The 22,936-nt window shown below is 39.9% G+C and overlaps 1 protein-coding gene across 1 annotated transcript in view; it reads right to left on the reverse strand.

The window, feature by feature from the left end:
- Nucleotides 1-13,050: 13,050 nt before the first annotated feature.
- The window catches only part of LOC116535008, a 103,401-nt gene continuing 93,515 nt past the window's right edge, over nt 13,051-22,936 (reverse strand). Inside the window, exons 3-4 of the mRNA XM_032255769.1 lie at nt 18,523-18,667; nt 13,051-14,478 (exon numbers count right to left, since the gene is read on the reverse strand). Coding sequence (XP_032111660.1) covers nt 14,366-14,478; nt 18,523-18,667 — 258 coding nt within the window. The 3' untranslated portion in view covers nt 13,051-14,365. The remainder of the gene's footprint in view (nt 14,479-18,522; nt 18,668-22,936) is intronic.

Here is a 22,936-nt window from a genome sequence, read left to right on the forward strand (position 1 = left end):
AATGAGAAATTTCCAACAGTACACATTCCCACCATATCTACCATCCTAGCTATAAGAGAGCCCCTCAGCACTAACAGGCCCTGAGTTTAGTATAGACAGCTACCTGGAGTTCACATGAATGCATTGTTCCAGAGGAGGAATTTTCACTGGATTCCACCCCCTGGACCCAAACTGCTGCAGGACAGCACCATTTTGTGAGCAGAACCAATACTGTACTATATGCTGCCCTGAGGCCCACTAGACCCTGCATCTCAACATCTCTTGGACCCCACAGGCATCTCCTCACATCTACTCAGAGGGCTGCCATATTGTGGTACCCATTGGACCCAGTAGTGTAGCCACATCACAGGCACCCAAGTCGGTACAGCACCCAACATTCTAGGGAACACACAATCCAGCACATCAGGGAGGCTGCCTCCAGAATACAGGGAAAGAAAGAATGTGCTCCCTAGAGCCTGAGAGAAGACTGCCTGGGACTACCACTACCAACAGCAATCCCATCCCACTTAAGTAGCGGGATAATACTCACCACTGCACCCTGCATGGTGACCTGAGGATTATCCTACCTGCCATGCTGTAGACATTACTGGCACCCACCCAACCCAGCAGGGAGCTCAGGGATAGGCAGGCCTCCACACCCTATCCAGGGGCCTGAGTATCTACCCACCCATCCTGCCACTGACACTATCAGCACCCATGCACACCGCTCAAGGACCCATGTACTGCCAAGTACTGGCCATCCTGTCCCATTGCCACCCTCATCAGTGCAAACATGCACCATATACGACTCTGAGGAGCAGCCTGCTTGATGACCCCATCCTCAGCAAAGCCTCACCACAGTCTCCACAAACAACTTGAGTCTAAGCCAATAAAGAACTCATAGATAATGCTGATGTTGATTACACCTGAAGTAATCATATAGAGACTACATCATAGTGCCCACCCAGAACCAAAGCCAAAGCATGCTGCCCACATGCACTGTAGACACATATACATTAAAAGGCTTTCCCTATGGAAGCTATTCCATAAAATTAGAAGAAACAACAGTTACACCACATGCACAGACATCAATGTGAGAACACAAGGAACATAAATAAGCAAAAATATAACATATCTAAAAGAACAAAATAATTCCCCAGTAACAGATATCAATAAAAAAAAAATGAAATTTCAGAAAAGGAATTCAAAATCATGGTCTTAAGGGAACTCAATGAGATATAAAAGGAAAACAAACAATACAAAGTAATAAGGGAATTAACTCTGGATCTGAATCAGAAAGTCAACAAAGATATAGATATTACATAAAATAGCCAAACAGAAATCCTGGAATTAAATAATTCAATGCACAAAATTAAAAAAAAAAAAGAATCGAGAATATAGATTAGATCATGCAGAAGAAAGAATTTTGAACATTACAAAACATCTTTTGAAATAACCCAGTTGGACAAGAAAAAAAAAAGAAGAAAGAAGAAAGTCTACATAACATATAGGACACCATTAAGTCAGCAAATGTTTGAATTTGGGGAGTTCCAAAAGGAGAAAAGATGAGAAACGCATTGAAAACCTATTTATGAAAAAATAGCTTGTAAATTTCCCAAGTCTTGGAGTAGGTATAGACATTGAGATACAGAGAAGCTAAAAAGTCCCCAAAGAGACAACCAAAATAAGTCCTCAGTGAGGCACATTATAGTAAAACTTTCAAAAAATGAAGACAAAGAGAGAATTATAAATATAGTAAGAGAAAAACATCAACTCACATGTAAAATATCCAAATTAAATTAAGGGAAGATTTCTCAACAGAAACCTTAGAGTCCAGGAGACAATAAAATAAGATATTCAAAGTGCTGAAAGAAAAATATCGCTAGTCAAGAAGACTATAGTAAACAAAGCTATCAGTAATGGAGGAATAATATTTCCCACACAAACAAAAAACAGGAAATTCATCACCACTAGAATGACCCTACAAGAAATGCTTAAAGAAGTATTTTTATATCTGAAAGTGAAAGGATGATATCTACTATCAAGAAAATGCATGAAAATATAAAACTCACTGATACAGCAGAAATATAAATGAGAAAGAGAAAAGAATCGAACATTTTCAATGCATAAAGCCACCAAATCACAAAGATAAAAGTAAGAGAGAAAGAAATTTAAAAAAATACGAAAAGCATTAGAAACCAATTGACAAGATGGGAAGAGTAAGTCTTAACTAACCAACAACAACCTTAAATGGAAACAAATTAAATTTCCCAATATAAAGTTATAGACTGGCTGAATGGATTAACAAAAACATGCCTTGATTACATACTGTCTACATGAACCTAACTTCTTTTGTAAAGACGCACATAGACTAAAAGTGAAGAAATGACAAAAGATATTTCAGAGAAACCAAAAGTGAACAGGAGCAGCTGATCTCAGGCAAAAGAGACTTTAAGTCACAAAACATAAAGAAATACATAGAAAGTCATATATAATGATAAGGGGATCAATTTATCAAGAGAATATAACGATTATAAATGTATATGCACCAAGCACCAGAATACTCAGATATATAAAGCAAATATTACTAGAGCTAAAAAGAAAAATATAAGCCAATACAATAATAGCTGGGGAATTAACCACCCCATTTTCAACTTTGGACAGGTCATCTATACAGAAAATCATCAAAGATACATCAAATTTAAATTGGACTATAGGCCAAATGGACCTAACAGATATTTGTAGAACTTTGTATCCAACAGCTACAGAATACACATTCTTTTCATAAGCACATGGAATACTACAGAATAGACGATGTGTTAGGCAAGAAAACAAGTCTAAACATATATTTTAAAAATCAATATCATATCAAGTATCTTTTCAGACCACAATAGAATAAAACTAGAAATCAATAACAAGAAGAGCTCTGAAAACTGTACAAATACAAAGAAATTGAATAAGATGCAGCCAGGTACAGTGGCTTACGCCTGTAATCCCAGCACTTTGGGAGGCCAAGGCAGGTGGATCACAAGGTCAAGAGATCGAGACCACCCTGGCCAACATGGTGAAACCCCGTCTCTACTAAAAAATACAAAATTAGCTGGGCATGGTGGCGTGCGCCTGTAGTCCCAGCTACTTGGGAGGCTGAGGCAGGAGAATTGCTTGAACCCAGGAGGCAGAGAGTGCTGTGAGCTGAGATTGTGCCACTGCACTCCAGCCTGGTGCCTGGCAACAGAACAGGACTGCCTCAAAAAAAAAAAAAAAAAAAAAAGGAAATCAAATAAGATGCTCTTGAATGACCATGAGGTCAAGAAAGAAATTAAAAGGAAATCAAAAAATTTCTTGAAACAAAAGAAAATTTAAATACAACATACCCAAACTGATGGAATACAGCAAAAGCAGTACTAAGTGGGAAGTTTATAGCAATAAATGTCTACAACAGAAAAAGAAGAAAGATTTCAAATAAACAACCTATCAATGAACCTCAAGGAAGTAGAAAAGGAAGAACAAACCAAACTCCAAAGCACCAGAAGGAAGAAATGATAAAGATCAGAGCAGAACTAAACAAAAGAAAGAGTTAAAAAAACACAAAACATCAACAAAATTAAAATCTGCTTTTTTAAAAAGATTAAAAATCAACAAATTATTAGCTAGACTAACTAAAATCAAATTAGAAAACCCCAGTAAATGAACTAAAAAATATAAAAGGAGGTATTAAATCTTATACAACAGAATTATAAAAAATCATTGAAAGCTATTATGAACAACAATACACTAACAAATTGAAAAACCTAGAGGAAATCGACAAATCTCTAGGCACATACCACATAACAAGACTGATCCATGAAGAAACAGAAAATCCAAACTGACTAATAATGTGCAAAGAAATTGAATCAGTAATAAAAAGTATCCTAACAGGCTGGGTGTGGTAGCTCATGCCTGTAATTCCAGCACTTTGGGAGGCCGAGGCGGGTGGATTACTTGAGTTTGGGAGTTGGAGACCAGCCTGGCCAACATGATAAAACCCCATCTCTACTAAAAATATAAAAATTAGCTGGGCTTGTTGGTGTACACTTGTAATCCTAGCTACCTGGGGGGCTGAAGCATGAGAATGGCTTGAACCCAGGAGGTGGAGGTTGCAGTGAGCTGATATGCCACTGCACTCCAGCCTGGGTGGCAGAGAGAGACTCTATCTCAAAACAAAACAAAACAAGTATCCTAACAATGTAAAGCCAGATAGCTTTACTGCTAAATTCTACTTAACATTTTTGAAGAACTAACAGCAACTGTCCTCAAACTATCCCCCAAAGTTGAAGAGAGTAGAATTCTCCCTAACTCGTTTTACAAGGCAAGCATTAGCCTCATGTCAAAACAAAACAACTATATGACAAATAAAACTACAGAACAATATTTCTGAGAAACATAGATGTAAAAATCCTCAACAAAATACTAGCAAACCAAATTCAACAACACATCAAAGAAAAATACACCATGATTAAGTAAGATTTACTCCAGGGATGCAAGGATGGTTAATGTATGCAAATCAATAAATATGATACATCATATTAATATATCAAAACAAAAATTGAATGACCATCTCAAAAGATGCAGAAAAAGTATCCGATAAAATACATGGCTTCTTGTTAAAAACTCTCAATAAACTACGTATAGAAGAAATATACCTCAAAACAATAAAGTCCATATATGACAAACCCACAGATAACATTAAGAAGAATGGGGAAAAATGGAGTGCCTTGCCTCTAGATCTGAAACAGGGCCAAGATGCTCACTTTTACCACTTTTATTAAACACAGCACTGGAAGTCTGAGCCAGAGCAATTAGACAAGAGAACAAAATAAATGGTATCCACATTGGAAGGAAGAAGTCAAATTATCCTTTTTTTCCAGATAAAATAATCCTACATTTAGCAAAAACCTTTAGAATAAAGTTTTTAGCAGCTAAAAATGAGTTTTATAAATGAATTCAAAAAAGTTGCAGAATACATAATTAACATACAAAACTTAGTAGTATTTCTATATGCCAACAGTGAATAACCTGAAAAGGAACTCAAGAAAACAATCCCATTAACAATAACTACAAAAAATAAAATAGGAATAAATATAACCAAAGAAATGAAAGATCTTTACAATAAAAATGATAAAACACCAATGAGAGAAATTAAAGACAAAAGAGTAAGAATTGAAAAGATATCCCATGGTTCATGGATTGGAAGAATTAATAAATATTGTTATAATGTCCATACTGCAAAAAGCAATCTACACATTTGACGTAATCCTTATCAAAATACCAATGATATTCTTCACAGAAATAGGAAAACAAATCCTAAAATTTGTGTGGAACCACAAAGACCCCAAATGGTCAAAGGAATTTTGAGAAAAAAGAAAAAATCTGGAGGTTTCACGTTACCTGACCTCAATAAGCACAACAAAGCTGTAATAACCAAAACAGCATGGTACTGGTGAAAAAATTGACACATTTTCAAATAGAACAGAATAGAGAACTAATAAATAAATTCATGCATTTACAGCCAACTTATTCTTGATAAAAGCATCAAGAACTTACATTGAGGAAAGGACAGACTCTTCAAGAAATTGTTTTATAGTTTTTATTGTAAAGATATTTCATCAAGAGCTTACATTGAGGAAAGGACAGACTCTTCAAGAAATTCTACTAGGAAAACTGGATAATCATATGCAGAAGAATAAAATTAAACTACATCTCATGATATAAAAAGCAAACAATTATTAAAAACTTAAATGTAATACCCCAATCTGTGAAACCACTAAAAGAAAACATTGAGGAAATGCTTTAGGGCATTGGTTTGAGCAAAGACTTTTTAGGTAAGACTTCCAAAGCACAGTCAAGAAAAGAAAAAAATAGACAAATGGATTTACCCTGAGCTAAAAAGCTCTGTAAAGCAAAGGAAACAACAGAGAAAAAGGTAACCTACAGAATTGAAGAAAACGTTTGCAAACTATCCTTCTGACAAGAGATTAATAACCAGTATATATAAGGAACTTAAATCAATAGTCAAAACATAAATAATTCAATTAAAAGAGGGCAAATGATTTGAATAGACATTTCTCAAAAGAAGACAGACAAGTGGCTATCCAGGTACATGAAAAAGTGCTCAACATCACTAATTATCAAGGAAATAAAAATCAATACCACAAGGATATATCATTTCACCTCTGTTAAAATGGCTATTATCCAAAAGACCATAAAAATAACAGATGTTGACAAGGATATAGACAAAGGGGAACACTTGTACACTGTTGGTGAGAATGTAAATTAGTATAGTCACTATGAAGAACCATATGGAGGTTCCTCAAATACCTAAAAATATAAATGTGATATGATCCAGCAATCCTACTACTGGGTATATATCCAAAAAAAAAGGAAGTCAGTATGTTGAAGCGATCTGCACTCCCGTGTTAATCTCGGTATTATTCACCACAACCAAAAAAGGAATCAACCTATCAATGGATGAGTGGTTAAATAAAATGTAGTATTTATACAAAATGGAGTATTATTCAGACACAAAAAGAATGAAATCCTGTCATTTGCAGCAACATGGGTGAGCCTGGAGGATATTAAGTTAAGTGAAATAAGCCAGGTTTAGAAAGACAAATACTGCATGTTGTCATACATGGAAGCTTCAAAAGTGGATCTCCTGGGTGTAGAGAATAGAATGGTAGTTACTAGGGCCTAGGGTTAGTAAGGAAAATGAAGTATAAAGAGGGGCTGGTTGATGGGTGCAAAAATACAGTTAGGCCTGGCACAGTGGTTCATTCCTGTAGTCCCAGCACTTTGGGAGGCCAAGGTGGGTGGTTCAAGAGGTCAGGAGTTCAAGACCAGCCTGGCCAACATAGTGAAACCCCATCTCTACTAAAAATACAAAACTTAGCCAGGCGTGGTGGCAGGCACCTGTAGTCATAGCTACTTGGGAGGCTGAGGCAGGAGAATCACTTGAACTCAGGAGTTGGGGGTTGCAGTGAGCCGAGATTGCGCCACTGCACTCTAGCCTGGGTGACACAGTTTCAAAAACAAAAAAAATACGGTTAAGTAAAAGCAATAAGTTGTACTGTCAACACAGTCAAATGACTATAGTTAATAATTTATTGCATATTTCAAATTACATAGAAGAGAATATTTAGAATTTTCTCAACTGAAAAAATCATAAATATTTGATATGATGAGTATTTCAATTACTTTTTAAATTATTACATATTGTATTAATGTATTAGAGTATCACATGCACCCCGTAAATATGTACAAAATTATTAGGTAGCAATAAATTGTTTTACAGAATAGTCCAGCACTTTTCGAATAGTTTAGATAGATCTATATAAAGTAGTTATTCTCAACCTAGATTTCAAAACTATTTTTCACAGGCGTTATAGTAAATGGAAACAAAATTTAAAAGTCATGTACTTCATCTCTCTGCCTCAAGCAAAGCTGTACCTAAGAACTTTCAGAAGCTATGATAAACCAGCAGGAAGAATGACTCAGCAACCTGCCTCAGTCACCTACTGCAGTACCACTACTTATCTTCGAGAAGTTCTAAACTCAATTCTTCCTATATATAACAAGAGTAAATGTTCACTAGGCACATATCATGTGCCAGATTATTTGTTTTGATATTTACACATATTAATTAATTAAACCCTCAGAAAGTCCCTATGAAGTAGGTACTATCATTATCCCTATTTTATGGAAGAGGAATCAGGGACACAAAAAGGCTAAATAATTTGTACCAGGTCACACAAATAATAAGTAGAAGACCTAAATACTTATATGTTGGCTGTCTAGCTCCAGAGGCAATACTCTTCTTAGCCAGTATGCTGTTCTACACCTCTTGTTATATACCAGCCACTTTTCTTAGAAAGCAAGCCCTAAGGTTATGCAGAAACTCTCCATCTTGGGTCCCTAAGTGACGCATATTTGCCTACTGGGGAGAAATGCAAGGAGCCTGAGCAGTGCTGTGCCAAGCCATATTGGAGCCCAAGGCAAAAGGAAATAGCAGTAATACTAATCCTGTCTTTATTTAAAATTTTGATATTTTGTTAATGGTGGATTATCATATTAATTTTGATTTTTAAAAAAATATTGTATTAAAATGTTATTTATCCTGATCACTGAATTTTTTTGGCACCCCTTTACATTTTGCCCCCAAGATAAAAGCCTCACTTGCCTCACTCTAGTCCCAAACCTGGGACTAAATGGGGCAGAAGAAAAAGAACATCGTTGATCACTTTTTTCTATCTTATGATGCTCTCGCTATGGACCTTAAGCACCTATTTCCTGAGCAATTCAGACAATAGTTAGGCCTGGTTCTATAAAAACAGATATGGGGACCTCCTTGGTTATCAAAACATGCCTTTGGTAACACTGGAAAGGACCTGTAAAAGCACTCAGCTGAACCTTCTCATGTCCAGATGAGAAAACTTGACTTCTCCAAACAGAATTAAGCCCTTCTCTAGTTCTATTTTAGTCCTTGGTTTCTTCTAAGGCTCAGTGATGGAAGAAACAGAAGGGCCCTCAAGTTACCCAAAGCCAGGACTAGGGCCCAGGGCTCTATAGACTCTCCATTCCAGGTTTTCTATGGCTTGCCATCAAAAGGGCCACTGGATCTCTAGCTAGGTTGAAGATGGAAGTGAAACCCATCTCACTCCAGAGCCCAACTTCTTCACTTTATGCCAAGAGGTTGGGTGAGGGAAGTAACTCCTTTAAGGAAGACTTTGGACTATGCAAAAGTGAAGTTAATCTAGTTCTATAGGCCATAGTGAGCTATATAAATAGCAACTTTAAATAGGAACTTAACAGTTTCATGACAAATATATTACTCCTGCTTTTGAGATCACTACCATCTGAAGCCCCTGTAATATGCAGCCAATGGTAGGGCTGGGAAGAATAGCCTCTACTGCTTCTGCCCGCCTGGGAAAACACAAATGATGAAAAATCCTCCAGGACTCTGGGATAACATGTTATCTCTGCTGCTTGAGCAAAGAATGAAAGCTGGCCTCAATACTGAACTTTTCTCCAACTCCGAACACTGTTTAAAGCCCCAGTACCTTAGGGCTTCATAAGATATTGATCACTGGCACTCCCTGAAGCTTTCCAACTTGATGTCAGGATTATTAACAAGGCTACTAGGATTTTTGCCCTTTGGAACTCCTTTAATGTTTTGCCAGAATGTCCACCATCTCATCCATCTATCTTGTAGTTCTCCAAGCCCAGTATACTGGTTCTTGTCTCAACATTTTTGCCCTCTCTTGGCCTGGAAAGAGGTCTCCAATCCTATCCCTCTCAACTTCTCCCACCTGTTTCACAACTCCTAATCATTTTTAAAAGAACACCTACTCTGGGATTTAAGATCCAGTCTCTTTCTTTGACTTTTCTAAACATAATTAAGCATTTTTAGTAATTTTTAGTACTGGATTCAAGTTTTTTCTTAGGACATATCACAATGCTCTGATTCTTCATTGATGTATGAGTTTCTACTGATTAGACTGTGTTCTCCCTGAGAACACAGACATTTAAAATTCAGTATTCCAGCATCCAGCACGATTCCTGGAATAGAGGTTTCTGAATGAATAAATATGTAAACAAACAAATGAACATGTAGGATGACATAGAAATTCATTTCACTTGCCAGTAAGGTCACAAGATTCAGAATATGGATTATTATTGTCTGCACACTTTTTTCAAGACAAGTTAATTATTAATTATTATCAGTTTTAAAAATATGGCAAAAATATAGATATAGAGAAGAGATCAGTGGCTGCTAAGGGGAGGGGGAGTGATGAAAATGTTCTACATCACAACTGTGTTGTGGTTATGTGACTATACCAATATTTCAAAATGCAACAAATTATATACTTGGTAATTTTAATTATATGTAAATTACAGATTAATAAAGCTAACTCAAAATTGTATGAATTCTCAGCAGGAAAGGAGCTTTGACATCCAAAGCCAAGAGAATAATCCAAGTGGCTGTAGTAAAAGAACACAGACCTAATTGTCAAGATACCAGTTTCCAAATCTGGTTCTTCCAGGTTTAGGTGATCTAAAATAAGCTGTTTAACCTCTCTGAGACTCATCCTTCTGCCTCTATTAAATAGAGACAATAATATCTCCTTTGTCCCCCCATAGTGTGGGGCTCCAATGAGATAACAGATGTGGCCGGACTTTGAACAGCTCAACAGTTTTGTTATTATGCCCAGAATACATAATCTGTACAGCCAAAATTTAACCAGATTCAGAGCATAGTTTGCCTAGAACTCAGAGTGAAGGGAAACAGACTAGATCCTGAATTCAGAGCTTACCCCAGCTCCTCTGAGGCAATTTCTCCTCATTAATAGATTAATACATTTCCTTTTAAAATATATTATTTTCAGGCTAGACTTAGATGGAAAAGGAGACTGGCCAATTTTAACCTGTAGAAGAAGGTTTGGCCAGCTTTTTGACAGATGACACACAAGGGTTGCAAAATAGAAAACAAATAACTGCGAGAGAGACAAAACAGAACCTTCCCTCAGAGTGCTAGAGGTTTGTCTGGGTGCTGATCTTGCCTCCTGAGTGTCTCCACAAGAGCTTCCTGACTTGGTAAGATGGGGCCATTGCCACAGCAGGTTTTCTTAGCTGAGATCATCAGTTAATGCTCAGCCTACCAAAGCCATAGCCAGCCAAGCTGGTGACCCAAAGGCAGCAAATGATAGGGGTAATAGAGGCAGAATATGACTAGATCTTTATGCTTCGAGACCTACTGCAGATATCTTGGCATCTTCCTCAAGTGGGGATATGAAGTAAGTATCAGGTCTCTGGGCTTTGGGACACAAGGCCCACCCAGACTGATATCAATCTGCTTTTTGACCTTAACAAAGTCCTTTCTTTTGTTTCAGCTTCATTTCCTCATCTGACAAATGAAGATTACTCAATGTTCTCAGGGTACTTGGGATACGCTGATATGATTTGGCTGTGTCAGTAACCAGATCCCATCTTGAATTGTAGCTCCCATAATTCCCACGTCATGGGAGGAAACTAGTGGGAAATAATTGAATCAAGGGGTGGTTTTTCCACCCCTTACTGCTCTTGTGATAGTGAATAAGTCTCATGAGATATGATGGTTTTATAAGGGGTTTCCCCTCTCACATGGCTCTCATTCTGTCTTGTCTGCCACAATGTAAGGTGTGAATTTGCTCCTCCTTTGCCTTCCACCATGATTGTGAGGCCTCCCCAGTCACATAGAACTGTGAGTCCATTAAACCTCTTTCCTCTAAAAATTACCCAGTTGCAGGTATGTCTTTATTAGCAGCATGAGAACAAAATAATACAGTAAATTGGTACTAGTAGAGTGGGGTGCTGCTGTAAAGATATCAAAAAATGTGGAAGTGACTTTGGAACTGGATGACAGGCAGAGATTAGAACAGTTTGGAGGACTCAAACTGTTGAAATGAGAGAAAATGAGATTTGGGAGGGCCCAGGGGTGAAATAATGTGGCTTGGTTGTGTCCCCATCTAAATCTCATCTTGAATTTTAGCTCCCATAATTTTCACGTGTTGCGGGAGGGACCTGGTGGTAGATAATTAAATCTTGGGGGCAGTGTCCTCATACTGTACTTGTGGTAGTGAATAAGTCTCATGAGATCAGAAGGTTTTATAAGAGGATTCCCCTTTTGCTTGTTTCTTAATGTCTCTTGTCTGCCACCATGCAAGACAGGTATTTGCTTCTCCTTTGCCTTCCACCATGATTGTGAGGCCTCCTCAGCCATGTGGAACTGTGAGTCCATTAAACCCCTTTCCTTTATAATTTACCCAGTTTCAGGTATGTCTTTATTGGCAGCATGAGAACAGACTAATATAGGAGCCCATGTAAAAAGTTGCTTCCTTTGACTCCTAGCACTATTAGTAGGAAACCAGCTTGAACTGGTCTCACGGGACAGGAAGAAAAGTTTTTTCCTGGTCATGTACCACCTGCCATCTGACCAGGCCACCTCCTTCTCCTACACCTATTTCATTACTTCTCATTATTCAGAGTGCAGCTCAAATTCCACCCTATCTAAGAAGTCATGAATACTGCAGACTACCACATAGCTAGAACCTTTGTTGTAACTTATCTTGGATTAGTCCCTTGAAAAACTGTTTTACTCCCAATTCTGGATTCTCCTGGGTTATGAAAGACAAAGCAGAGTTGAGCTGTGAAAGCAGACATGTAGTTTTTGCCTCCTGATTTGGAATCATACAGAGGCATCAGGTTCAAACTCTACCACTTACTGGCAGGGTGACACTAGGAAAGTCATGTCACCTTTTTGAATCTCAGAGTTTTAATATACAAAATGGAGATGATATTAATTGGCAGCACTGCCATGAGGTCAAATGAAACACTGGATTTGCAAGCATTTTGTAAAATGCCACGAGGGCTTTTTGGAGCTGCAAAAAGTGTTCCTCAAGCATTTCAAGTCCCTGAATGCCACGGAGCCGCTTTCCTCGTGACTCAAATCACTCCTCTAAACCCCTGACCATGGAATATTTACCTTTTTGGAACCACCTACATGGATTTCCTCTCTTGGGGCCTTACAAATGTTGGCTTTCCCAGGACAAGGGCCCTATCATGAATGACTAATTCCTGTATTTGAGCATACATGATTTCTTTTTTTATTTATTTTTGTTTTTGAGATGGAGTCTCACTCTGTCACCCAGGCTGGAGTGCAATGGCAAGATCTCAGCACACAGCAACCTCCACCTCCCGGGTTCAAGTCATTCTCTGTCTCAGCCTCCTGAGTAGCTGGGATTACATGAGCCTGCAACGATGCCCAGCTAACTTATTTTTGTATTTTTAGTAGAGATGGGATTTCACCATATTGGCCAGGCTGATCTTGAACTTCTGACCTCAAGCGATCCACCTGTTTTGGCCTCCCAAAGTACTAGGATTACAGGTATGAGCCACTGTAACTGGTCAAGCACACATAATTTCTGATTAGAAAGAAGCTGGTTATTTGCCCCCAAGTGAAAAGAGACCCAGCATAGAGACCAGGCTAAAATGAAAATAAATATTTAAACCCACTTATTGATGATCTTTTTCTCAGGAATGGACAGGCCTGAGTCTGGACCAAGAAAACCAAGTGAGGGAAGTCTGGCAAGAGGGCAACCGAGCAGGAGGCAGAAAACAAGAGAATTCAAGCCACGTGTCATTAAACTTTTCCTGTGGGCCTCAGTTTGCAATTCCTAAACCAAAAAAAAAAATAAAAAGGAAACAAAAGTTTTTAAAAAGTCTTAACTTCATGATACATCTCCCTGGCCAAAAATCTCTATGTGGTGGCTTCCACAAAACAGGCCTAAGTTGCTATGACTATAAACCTGTTTCTGAGTGGCAATATTCAAATTGGAGGGTGGTGGTAGTAAAAGCTAAGCCAGTAGGCCAGATATGCCCAAAGCTTGCATTCTCAGCTGTTATTGCTCACCAGAGTTTAGCCACAGATCTGTAGCCTTATGTGTCCAAACACACTTGCTCCCAGACAAACTATACAGGGACACAGACAGACACTGAAAGGCAGATATCTATACATACCCTCAGCAAGGAGATACAAAAAGGCCGTAGACTCAAACACATACAAAAAGGCATCAGATGTCAAAACACCCAAAGATACACTCAGACAAAAGAATAGACAGATAGATAGATAGACAGATAGACACAAGCACACACAATAGACAATTAAAAATATCACATTGTAGTTCATGCTCAGGGACATCCACACATTCACCAAAGAAATACTTTAATAGGTGTGCCATGGGCAAAGATGCATAGATAGACATATGGACAGACATGCATGTGCACAGAGATATACCAAGAAAGCTACACTTATAAAGGTCCATAGAAGTGCCCAACAGACAGGGATATAAAGACATCAAGATAAAGAAGCCTGCTAACATTGACCTCCCAAGCACTAGCTTTTATATCTCCATTTATAAAACATCTTCTCCAAAAGAATGCCCATAAATATGTCACCAGTTAGCTCTGAAGATGATCATGAACCCAAAGAATGTAATAAAAGCAAACCAAAGTACTCAGAGTTTAAAATTTCACAGCTCCTCCATCTGCCACAGCAAAGGCAGCCAAAGAAAATGGCAGCAGCAAGCTGTATGGAAGCCATAAAAAGTCCTTGATTTATCTCATGTAAAAATTAACCTCAGGGAAAAATTGTTAATGCTCCCAACTTTTATGCAGCCATAAAATGGCTCAAAAACCTGTTTTAAAAATGGCTTCCATTCCACATGGTGGAAGTTTCAATACTTGCAATATGTCTAGGAAGAGAGAAGCTTAGAGGAGATAAATGGTGCTGGAGAACAGGCAAGTTCCAAAGAAACTAAGAAAGGGGTCTTACTTCATTAACTGCCTTGTTTCCTGATCCCTGGGGCTTCCAGTATTCACCAATGTTCTTGTGGGTTTCTAGCATCTTGGAGCCCTTGTCCAGGTTACCTGTGGTGAAAGAATACTCTTTAGGTTGAGACCAAACTTAAGCTCCTTTGGGAGAAACTTGGTTGCTGATCACCCTGGTCCACCTTGCAGAACCACCAGGACTGGGGTGGTGGAGCATGATAGGGAAGGGTATACTCATGTAAGGCCAGCAATAGAGAGAAAGAGGGCCAAAATTAGCCAAGAAGAAATCCATAACCAGTATTTGAAGTATGCTGGGCCTTGTTCCATTGCTCAGGGAATATCTTGGAAAAAGAATAACCTCAGGCTCCTGCCTGGAATTATAAAGTAAGAATTCCAGTTCCTAAAAATTCTCTATTATCTGAAGTCTTAGGTGACATAAAGAGCCTGGTTAATTAAAATATAAAAACATTGGCAAAACCTTGTTTCCACCAATAGCTATAATTGTTTGCCCTTCCCAACACTTCCCCAGAGCAACATAAACAGTTCTAAATTTTCACCCCTTTCTGTAACTCACCCATTAAAAGGAAATGTGAGCAGTAGATGCATCCAAAAACCATGTAGTAAGAAGAAAAACCAATGATGTTTCTAATCAGACCCAATTAGAGAGTAAAATCTGTGTTCCTAGAACAGCCAAACAGCAATGCTTCCATTTGCAAAATAAGGATACGAAGCCTCAAAGGAGGGGAATGATTGGAACTAACTAAACATCCAAAAATTATATTGTAGTCATAATGTGATACACACAAACACACACAGAAATTCAGCAACATAACTCAGGTCTCCTGACACCTGGCTCAGTAATCAAATGTGGCTAACTGCTACCACCAACAGAAAAATACTCAAATAAAGAGTAAAAATACACCAGCTCTTCTTACCTCCTCAGAAACCAGTGTCCTAGTTAAGATTCGATCCAGTGGTGTTAGAATCTTCTACGTGTATCCTAAAACCCTCTAGATCAAGACCAACTCAGAGCCACCCCTATTGGGAGGGACATAACCTCAGTGGGACATGATTTCAATGCCTCTGCCTAAGCAGGCTTCTGAGTCAGCCCAGTCTCAAATTGTTTGAGTAGAGTACAGCCAATATGTGAGGTGACATGTGTGTGAGTATGATTGCAGAGGGGATGTTTCTGGGATCATGTTTTGTTAGGTTTTTCTTAAATATAAGAACCACTCCTACTTCATTTGGAAAGCAAATCTTAAATCTTAATATTGGTATCAACAAATATTCATGGACTATAAACTATGTACCTATCCAGCCCAGGCCTAGATAGGCATAAGGCATGCTCCTATCTCCATCTCATTTATTGTTATTGTCTTTAGTATCATTGCCATCTGGTTGTATAGCACCCCAGAGCTTATAAGGCACTTTTAGTTTGTTAGTTCTTTTTAGCCAACAGTATTGTCTGTGAGGTATAAACTATTAAGCCAAGGTTATACGTAAGAAAACTGAGGCTCAAAGAGGTAAAGTGACCTGTTCCTGGTCATACAGATAGTAAGAAGCACAGCCAAAATTCAAATCCAAGCATGCCTGACTTCAAAACTGTTGTCCTTTCCAGCACCAGATTGTCAGAAGGCAAACTCCACTGACTTCTCTATTTTGCTCAATCAATGTTTGTCGAATGAGCAAGTGACTGAGTCAATTAATAATTAGAAGCAGCAGCTCACATACTATGGCAGATTCAGGTTAGCCCCACAGTGAGAAAAGTTCTTCGGCATATGGAATTGGTGGAGGGCAGCGGGGAGAAGAAATAAACTGCTATCGCTGAGTACTCCTGTGTGCTAGGAACTGTGCTAAGAGCATCAATAGATTCTATTTCATGTGAAGATGTTATGCAGCATCCCATTCCTCAAATTGAGAAACTGAGGTCCAGAGAGGTTGTGCAAATTGCCCGAGGTTGCAGAGCAAATATTTGAACCTGAGTCTGTTCAACCCCAAAGTTGATCCTCTTTCCACCATACTGGTCTGCCTTGGAAACCTCCAGATTAAAAGCTTAGAGGGAGGGGCTTGTAAGAGTATGTGTAGAATAAGGTAGAAGAACAGAATTTGAGCTAATCATAACATAAATATGATTCTTGGATCCCATAGCCAGGAGGGTCAGAGATATAAGAGCTACATGACAACTGGCTTTCCAAATGGAGTCCCGATGCCATCCTCCTTCCCAGGAATATTTTTAATCCCTTAGTTGGGACCTTAACAATCAGAGCTGCAACGTGAGTGCCACTTATATCCCAGAGGTGAGAGTGGCTGAGTGGCTGCTGAGGTGATGGCAGGACATGAGTCAATCTCAGGGATATATTTTCCTACCCATGGCATATAAATAAGCCCAGATAAATCACTGGGATAAGGACTATTAGCCCCATCTCTGCAGCTCCCCCACCCCATCCTACCAGGAGCTGTCACCTGTTTCTGACAATCAGAAGGATGGTGGACAGGACCTATCTGATTCACTTGGCAGTGGAATGGTAGCAGTTGCTCAAAAGCCTTCAAATTGCCAGGTGGTAGGTCCACTTACTTAGGGGAATGGAGGGAGAAGAGGAATAGCTGTGACTATATTCCTTCTATTAGATCCTCCCAGCATGACCTCCTAGGGGATTATGAGAGAGCGCCTTATCCTAAGGCAGGGGAATTAGAAAATATAGCAGACATCTGCTGCTGCCTTGTTGTCTTGATTTGCACCTACCACCTGCAGTCTTCTTAGGGGACAGCAGTGGCTGGCAATTCCAAATGAGATTGAATGGAACCTGAGGCTTGGTATCTCCACATTTAAGACTTGGTCTAGGAGTGAAGTAAAATCACATTCTGGCATGATGAAAAATCATGAGGTTGAAGCCCTGAATCACAACTCTGCTATAATTGATTGAGTGATCTTGGACAGGTAGTCCCATCCCATGTCTGATCCTGTTTCCCCATCTGCAAAATAAGAGGACCACGTGACCTCTAAGTGCTCTCCTAGTTCTGACAGTAAAGGATTATCTCCCTGTCCTCAGAATTCTTTTTGTTCTTACTGCCTCCCTAGCTTCTGGGGATTTCTGAGGAAAATGATGCCACAGAAGACTGAAGCCAGTGATTTCTTTGGCTCCTACCTTCCTGGAATGCTGGGAAGGAGCCACTGGGTTGGAGATAATCTCTGAGTCAAAGCATCCCACATGTCCCTCACACATGGAGTAAGAAGAATAAAGAAAGAAATAGGAGGAGGAGAAGCAGTTCCAGAAGAGCTACAAGTCATTCAGGGCTAAGGCAATCTTTGAGCCATGGGGAAATAAAACTGGTGCTCTTAGAACTTTTAGAGACTTTGGAAAGAAACCTTTAGAAAGGAATACTGTGAGGTCCTGAGAATCACAGCATTCATGCAAATTGTGTTGCTGTAAAAGGGCCTAGGAGCAGTTAGGATGTGGTGTAAGGCAAAGGGATCCAAAAGCATGGATTCCTTCCATTTGTGGCAGAAAGTAGTGTTTGTAAATGACAAATATTTGGCAGGCAGAGGCCGTGGGCTGTCTGAAAGGACATACTCTGAAGTTCTGGGGGGTAACTGAAGTGTTAAGTGTCTGGATTTTGAGTGCTTTAAGTGAAGCTGCCTTGAGCCTTGAGGAGCTTTCCATAGTTGATGGTCATTGAAGGGGGCGGGATTTGAAACCCAAAGAGAGCACATCTGTGTAAGATAGAAGAGAAACAGTGTTAGAATGACCCCATGTGGGGTTTGCATTATGGGACTAGTCCCTTTGAGGCCTGCAGGGTGTATATAAGATCACTGTGAAGAGTAGCAACTGGTATGTATGAGTTCTGAAAGCATGAGTTACAGAGGGCCTGAGGGGGAAAAAAGGCCTATGAGACTTTGAGAAGAATAGGATATTTGAGTGCTTTGACTTAATAAGTACCCCAATAAGGATACTTGCCTTTTAAAAGAAGAGCATGGAGAGGTCAAAGTCTATACCAAGGCATTTCGAATAGTGGATTTTCAGGCTTTAATGAGAAGCAGTACTGGGAGATTACAGGGTGGGGAAGAGGATAAATTCAACACAGACTATGCATGAGGCCCGCCTAGCATGTCCTGCCATAGAAACCATGGCATAAAAGGCATACCACGGCAAAGCATCATAGGTCTCCTCCAGCCTACTTGGTCCAGCTCCATAGGGATACTTTGTGAGGTGGGCAGAGAGTGGCATTTTTCCAGAAGGATTTTAAGTGGCAGAATCCTTGGTGATGGTTCAGCTGTGGGAGAGAAGGCCTGCAATGAAAACCAACCAGAATTAGTTACTCAGTGGAGGTGGGGAGCAGGCCAACACATGGATTAAAAAGCAAAGCTTCCAATTTGAAATATTAACTGGTCCAGTCCCCAGATCCTACCAGGGTTAACGCGTGTCATCAGTAAATGCAAGCAAAGGCCCAATTACTAACAGCCTAAAAGACATCAGGCAGTGGAGCAAATGTAAAGCAGGCAATTGATTTAAGAAAAAAAGGGTAATATCTAAATCACACAACTAGTAAATGGTATGTCTGTAAGACTACAGATCTACCATGGTGCCTTTCTAGACAAAATGAATAGCTGCTGGGCCCCTACATTCTTCAAATTCCTTCTCAACACTCCTAAGTCACTGTGGACACAGTACAAATTTCTTCCACCTATATCATTCATTCTTCAAAGAATTGTATGTGGGGAGGAGTTAACAGTTTGTGTAACCCAGAGAAGGGTTCTGCACAGATGCTAACCCAATTTCTAAGGGCAGAAACCAGTCAGTTTATTCTTCTGAACAGTAAAAGTCACTTGGTTATACTGCAAATAGAGTTGCAGAAGGTATAAGAGACTGTACTGAATCTATGAATTTTAAGACAAGGTCTCAAAATTGCTTTTTTATCACTCCTCGTAACCGTAACTTATTCACCTTGTCTCATAGACATATTAACTGTTGGAGCTGAAAGCCCCCTTACAGGTTGTAAAATCTAACCCACTGATTGAACAGATAGAAAAAAACAAACAGTTGAGGCTCAGCAATGGAAGGGACTGGACAATTAAATTATTTTGATTTGAGGTAGAAGGAATTTTACCAAGCTTTGACTAGAATGATGTGCTTTCTTTTAAGAAATCAAACTTGACTTATAGAGTCAATAAAAGCCCTTTGGGGCTGAGCATGGTGGCTCATGCCTGTAATCCTAGGACTTTGGGAGGCCAAAGTGGGTGGATCACCTGAGGCCAAGAGTTCGAGACCAGCCTGTACAACATGGTGAAGCCATATCTCTACTAAAAATACAAAATTAGCCCGGCATGGTGGTGCATGCCTGTAATCCCAGCTACTTGGGAGGCTGAGGCAGGATAATCGCCTGAACTTGGGAGGTGGAGACTGCAGTGAGCCGAGACCACACCATTGCACTCCATGCTGGGCAACAAGATTAAAACTCTATCTCAAAAAAATTTTTTTAAAAGCCCCTTGAGAAATTTGGCATTATACCTTGTCTACACAGTCCTTGTACAGTGTTCCTAACCTGTGGTAAGTAAAGAATGTGACACCGTGATGCTTTACCCATTTTGGACTTTCTCTTGTCAAGTTGTTACTGAGCAGCTTGGCTTCAAACTGCATTTACAACATTTTTTTCGTCCTTTCACCTAGTGAGAAAAACTGCAGGTGTGTTTTCTCTTGTCTTGAAATACAGCCTTGGAAGGTGCTCTAACACTCTACCTTATGCTCCCATGCCTTATGCATATTTGTTTATCTGGAAGCTTGTTAAGCTCACATCATGTTCACTTATCTGTTCATATATTTCCTTAGGAATCTTCAGGGGCCAGATCCTGATGCAACGAGGCACCTCCTGAATTCTGTCTCCAATAAAAGATTACTTCAAGACTGGAACCCACTCCCAGGTACAGACTGACTACAAAATTGACTGTGATTAATCTGTAACCTGGTAGGGCCCACAATGGCACCAGTCGCTACATCAGATGAAACAATAATTCAAGATGACCCATTGGAGCAAGTCACGTCACCTGGCACCTCCTAGCATCCCCTGCCTCTTCTGCATTCCAAACTCTCTCTTTAAAAACCACTGCATTCCCTCCACAAATTGAAAAGTAAAATTTTTTCACTCACTTTTCCCCTTGCTGGCATAGAATAAAGTCTCACTCTTTTTCTATCACATATTTTGACTTCTTTCAACAAGTGGTGAGCAGTCAAACCCTTTTGCCACTTATTAAGTGACTTTGAGGGTCTGGAGAGCAGAGCCCACCGCAGAGGGGCAGCATTGCTCACTGAAGAAGCCCCCTGCCCAGCCCTTCCTTGCACTCTAACAGAAATTGACTAGGAAGAAGGAACTAAACCCACCCAGAGTGTGTGGGATTACAAGAGGGTAGGAAAAGAGAGGCCTGAATAGTTGACAATTTGAATGGCTAAATCTGACTATTGTGCCCTTCATAGCACATAAGTTGTGCCACTAGATTTGAAATAGGCAGCAGGTAAGAGACTAGAGGAATTGGGCTCAATAATTCTCAAGAGACCCCAGAGTGGAATGAAAGGCAGTGTAGGTCTAGCAGCATGGGCCTGAGGTTCAGAACCTTGTGTCCTGATCCCACATATACAACTGATTCACGCTGTATGCCCTTAGAAAGAGCTTAATCTCTTCATCTGTGAAATGGAAACAAGAGCCACTGCCCCAGCTGCTTCTGAGTATGGTTATGAGTATTGTTATAGTTCGGCTGTATCCCCTCCAAATATCATCTTGAATTGTAGTTCCCATTATCCCTACATGTCATAAGAGGCACCTAGTGAAAGGTAATTGAAGTGAAAGGCAATTGAACAGCAACAGTTACCATCATGCTGCTGTTCACATGATAGTGAGAAAGTTCTTATGAGATCTAGTTTTATAAGATTTTATAAGAGGCTTTTCACCCTTTTGCACAGCACTTCCTGCCGTCATAGGAAGAAGATTGTGTTTGCTTCCCCTTCCATCATAATTGTATGTTTTCTGAGGTCTCTCCAGCAATGCAGAACTGTGAATCAATTAAACCTCTTTCCTTTAAAAATTACCCAGTCTCGGGTGTGTACTTTATATCAGTGTGAGAACAGACTAATACAGTAATGCATATCACAGAAAGTGGGGTGCTGCTGTAAAAACACCCAAAAATGTATAAGTGACTTTGGAACTGGGTAACAAGCAGAGGTTGGAACAGTTTGGAAAGCTCAGAAGAAGACAGAAAGATATGGGAAAGTTTGGAACTTCCTAGAATCTTGTTGACTGATTTCGATCAAGATCCTGATAGTGATATGGACAATGAAGTCCAGGCTGAGGTGGTCTCAGATGGATATGAGAAACTTGTTGGGAACTGAAACAAAGGTGACTCTTGCTATGTTTTAGCACAGAGACTGGTGGCATTTTGCCCCTGCCATAGAGATCTGTGGAAATTTGAACTTGAGATAGATTATTTAAGGCATCTGGTGGAAGAAATGTCTAAGTAGCAAAGCATTCAAGAAGTGACTTGAGTGCTTTCAAAAATATTGTTTTAGGTATTCACAAAGTTATAGTTTGGAATAGGAACTTATGTTTAAAAGGGATGCAGAGCATAAAAGTTCAGAAAATTTGCAGCCTGACAAATGTGACAGAAAAGGAAAACCCCTTTTCTGAGAAGAAAATCAAGATGGCTGCAGAAATTTGCATAAGTAGCAAGGAGCCTAATGTTAATTGAGGAAAATGTCTCCAGAGCATATCAGAGGTCTTCATGGCAGCCTCTCCCATCACAGGCTCAGAGGCCTAGGAGGGAAAAATAGTTTCATGGGCCAGGTCCAGGACCCCCCTGCTGTGTGCAGTCTGGGAACTTGGCACCCTGCATTCTAGCTGTGGCCCAAAGGGGCCAAGGTATAGCTCAGGCTGTGGCAGCTTCCCAAGTCATGGCAGCTTCGCAAGTCTTGGCAGCTTCCACATGGTGTTGGGCCTGCAGGTGTGCAGAAGTCAAGAATTGAGGTTTGGGAACTTCTGACTAGATTTCAGAGGATGTATGGAAATGGCTGGATATCCAGGAAGAAGTTTGCTGTAAGGGTGGAGCCCTCATGGAGAACCTCTGATAAGGCAGGGCAGAAGGAAAATGTGGGGTCAGAGCCCACCCCTCCACTCCCCATTGGGACACTGCCTAGCAGAGCTTTGGAAAGAGAGCCACCATCTTCCAGACCCCAAAATGGTAGACCCATTGACAGCTTGCACCATGCTCCTGGAAAAGTTGCAGACACTTAACACCAGCCTGTGAAGGAAGCAGAAGGGGACTGTAGTATGCAAACCCACTGGGGTGGAGCTGCCCAAGGCCATGGAAGCTCACTTCTTGCATCAGTGTTGACAAATTGTGAGACATGGAGTAAAAGAAGATCATTTTGGATATTTAGGATTTGACTGCCCCACTGGATTTTGGACTTGCATGGGTCCTGTAGCCCCTTCATTTTGACAAAGTTCTCCCATTTGGAACAGGTGTATTTAACCAATGCCTGTGCTCCCATTGTATCTAGGAAGTAACTAACTTGCT

Source organism: Sapajus apella, unplaced genomic scaffold (genome assembly GCF_009761245.1).
Source record: "Sapajus apella isolate SASKATOON/1434 unplaced genomic scaffold, GSC_monkey_1.0 scaffold91, whole genome shotgun sequence".
NCBI lineage: Eukaryota > Metazoa > Chordata > Mammalia > Primates > Cebidae > Sapajus > Sapajus apella.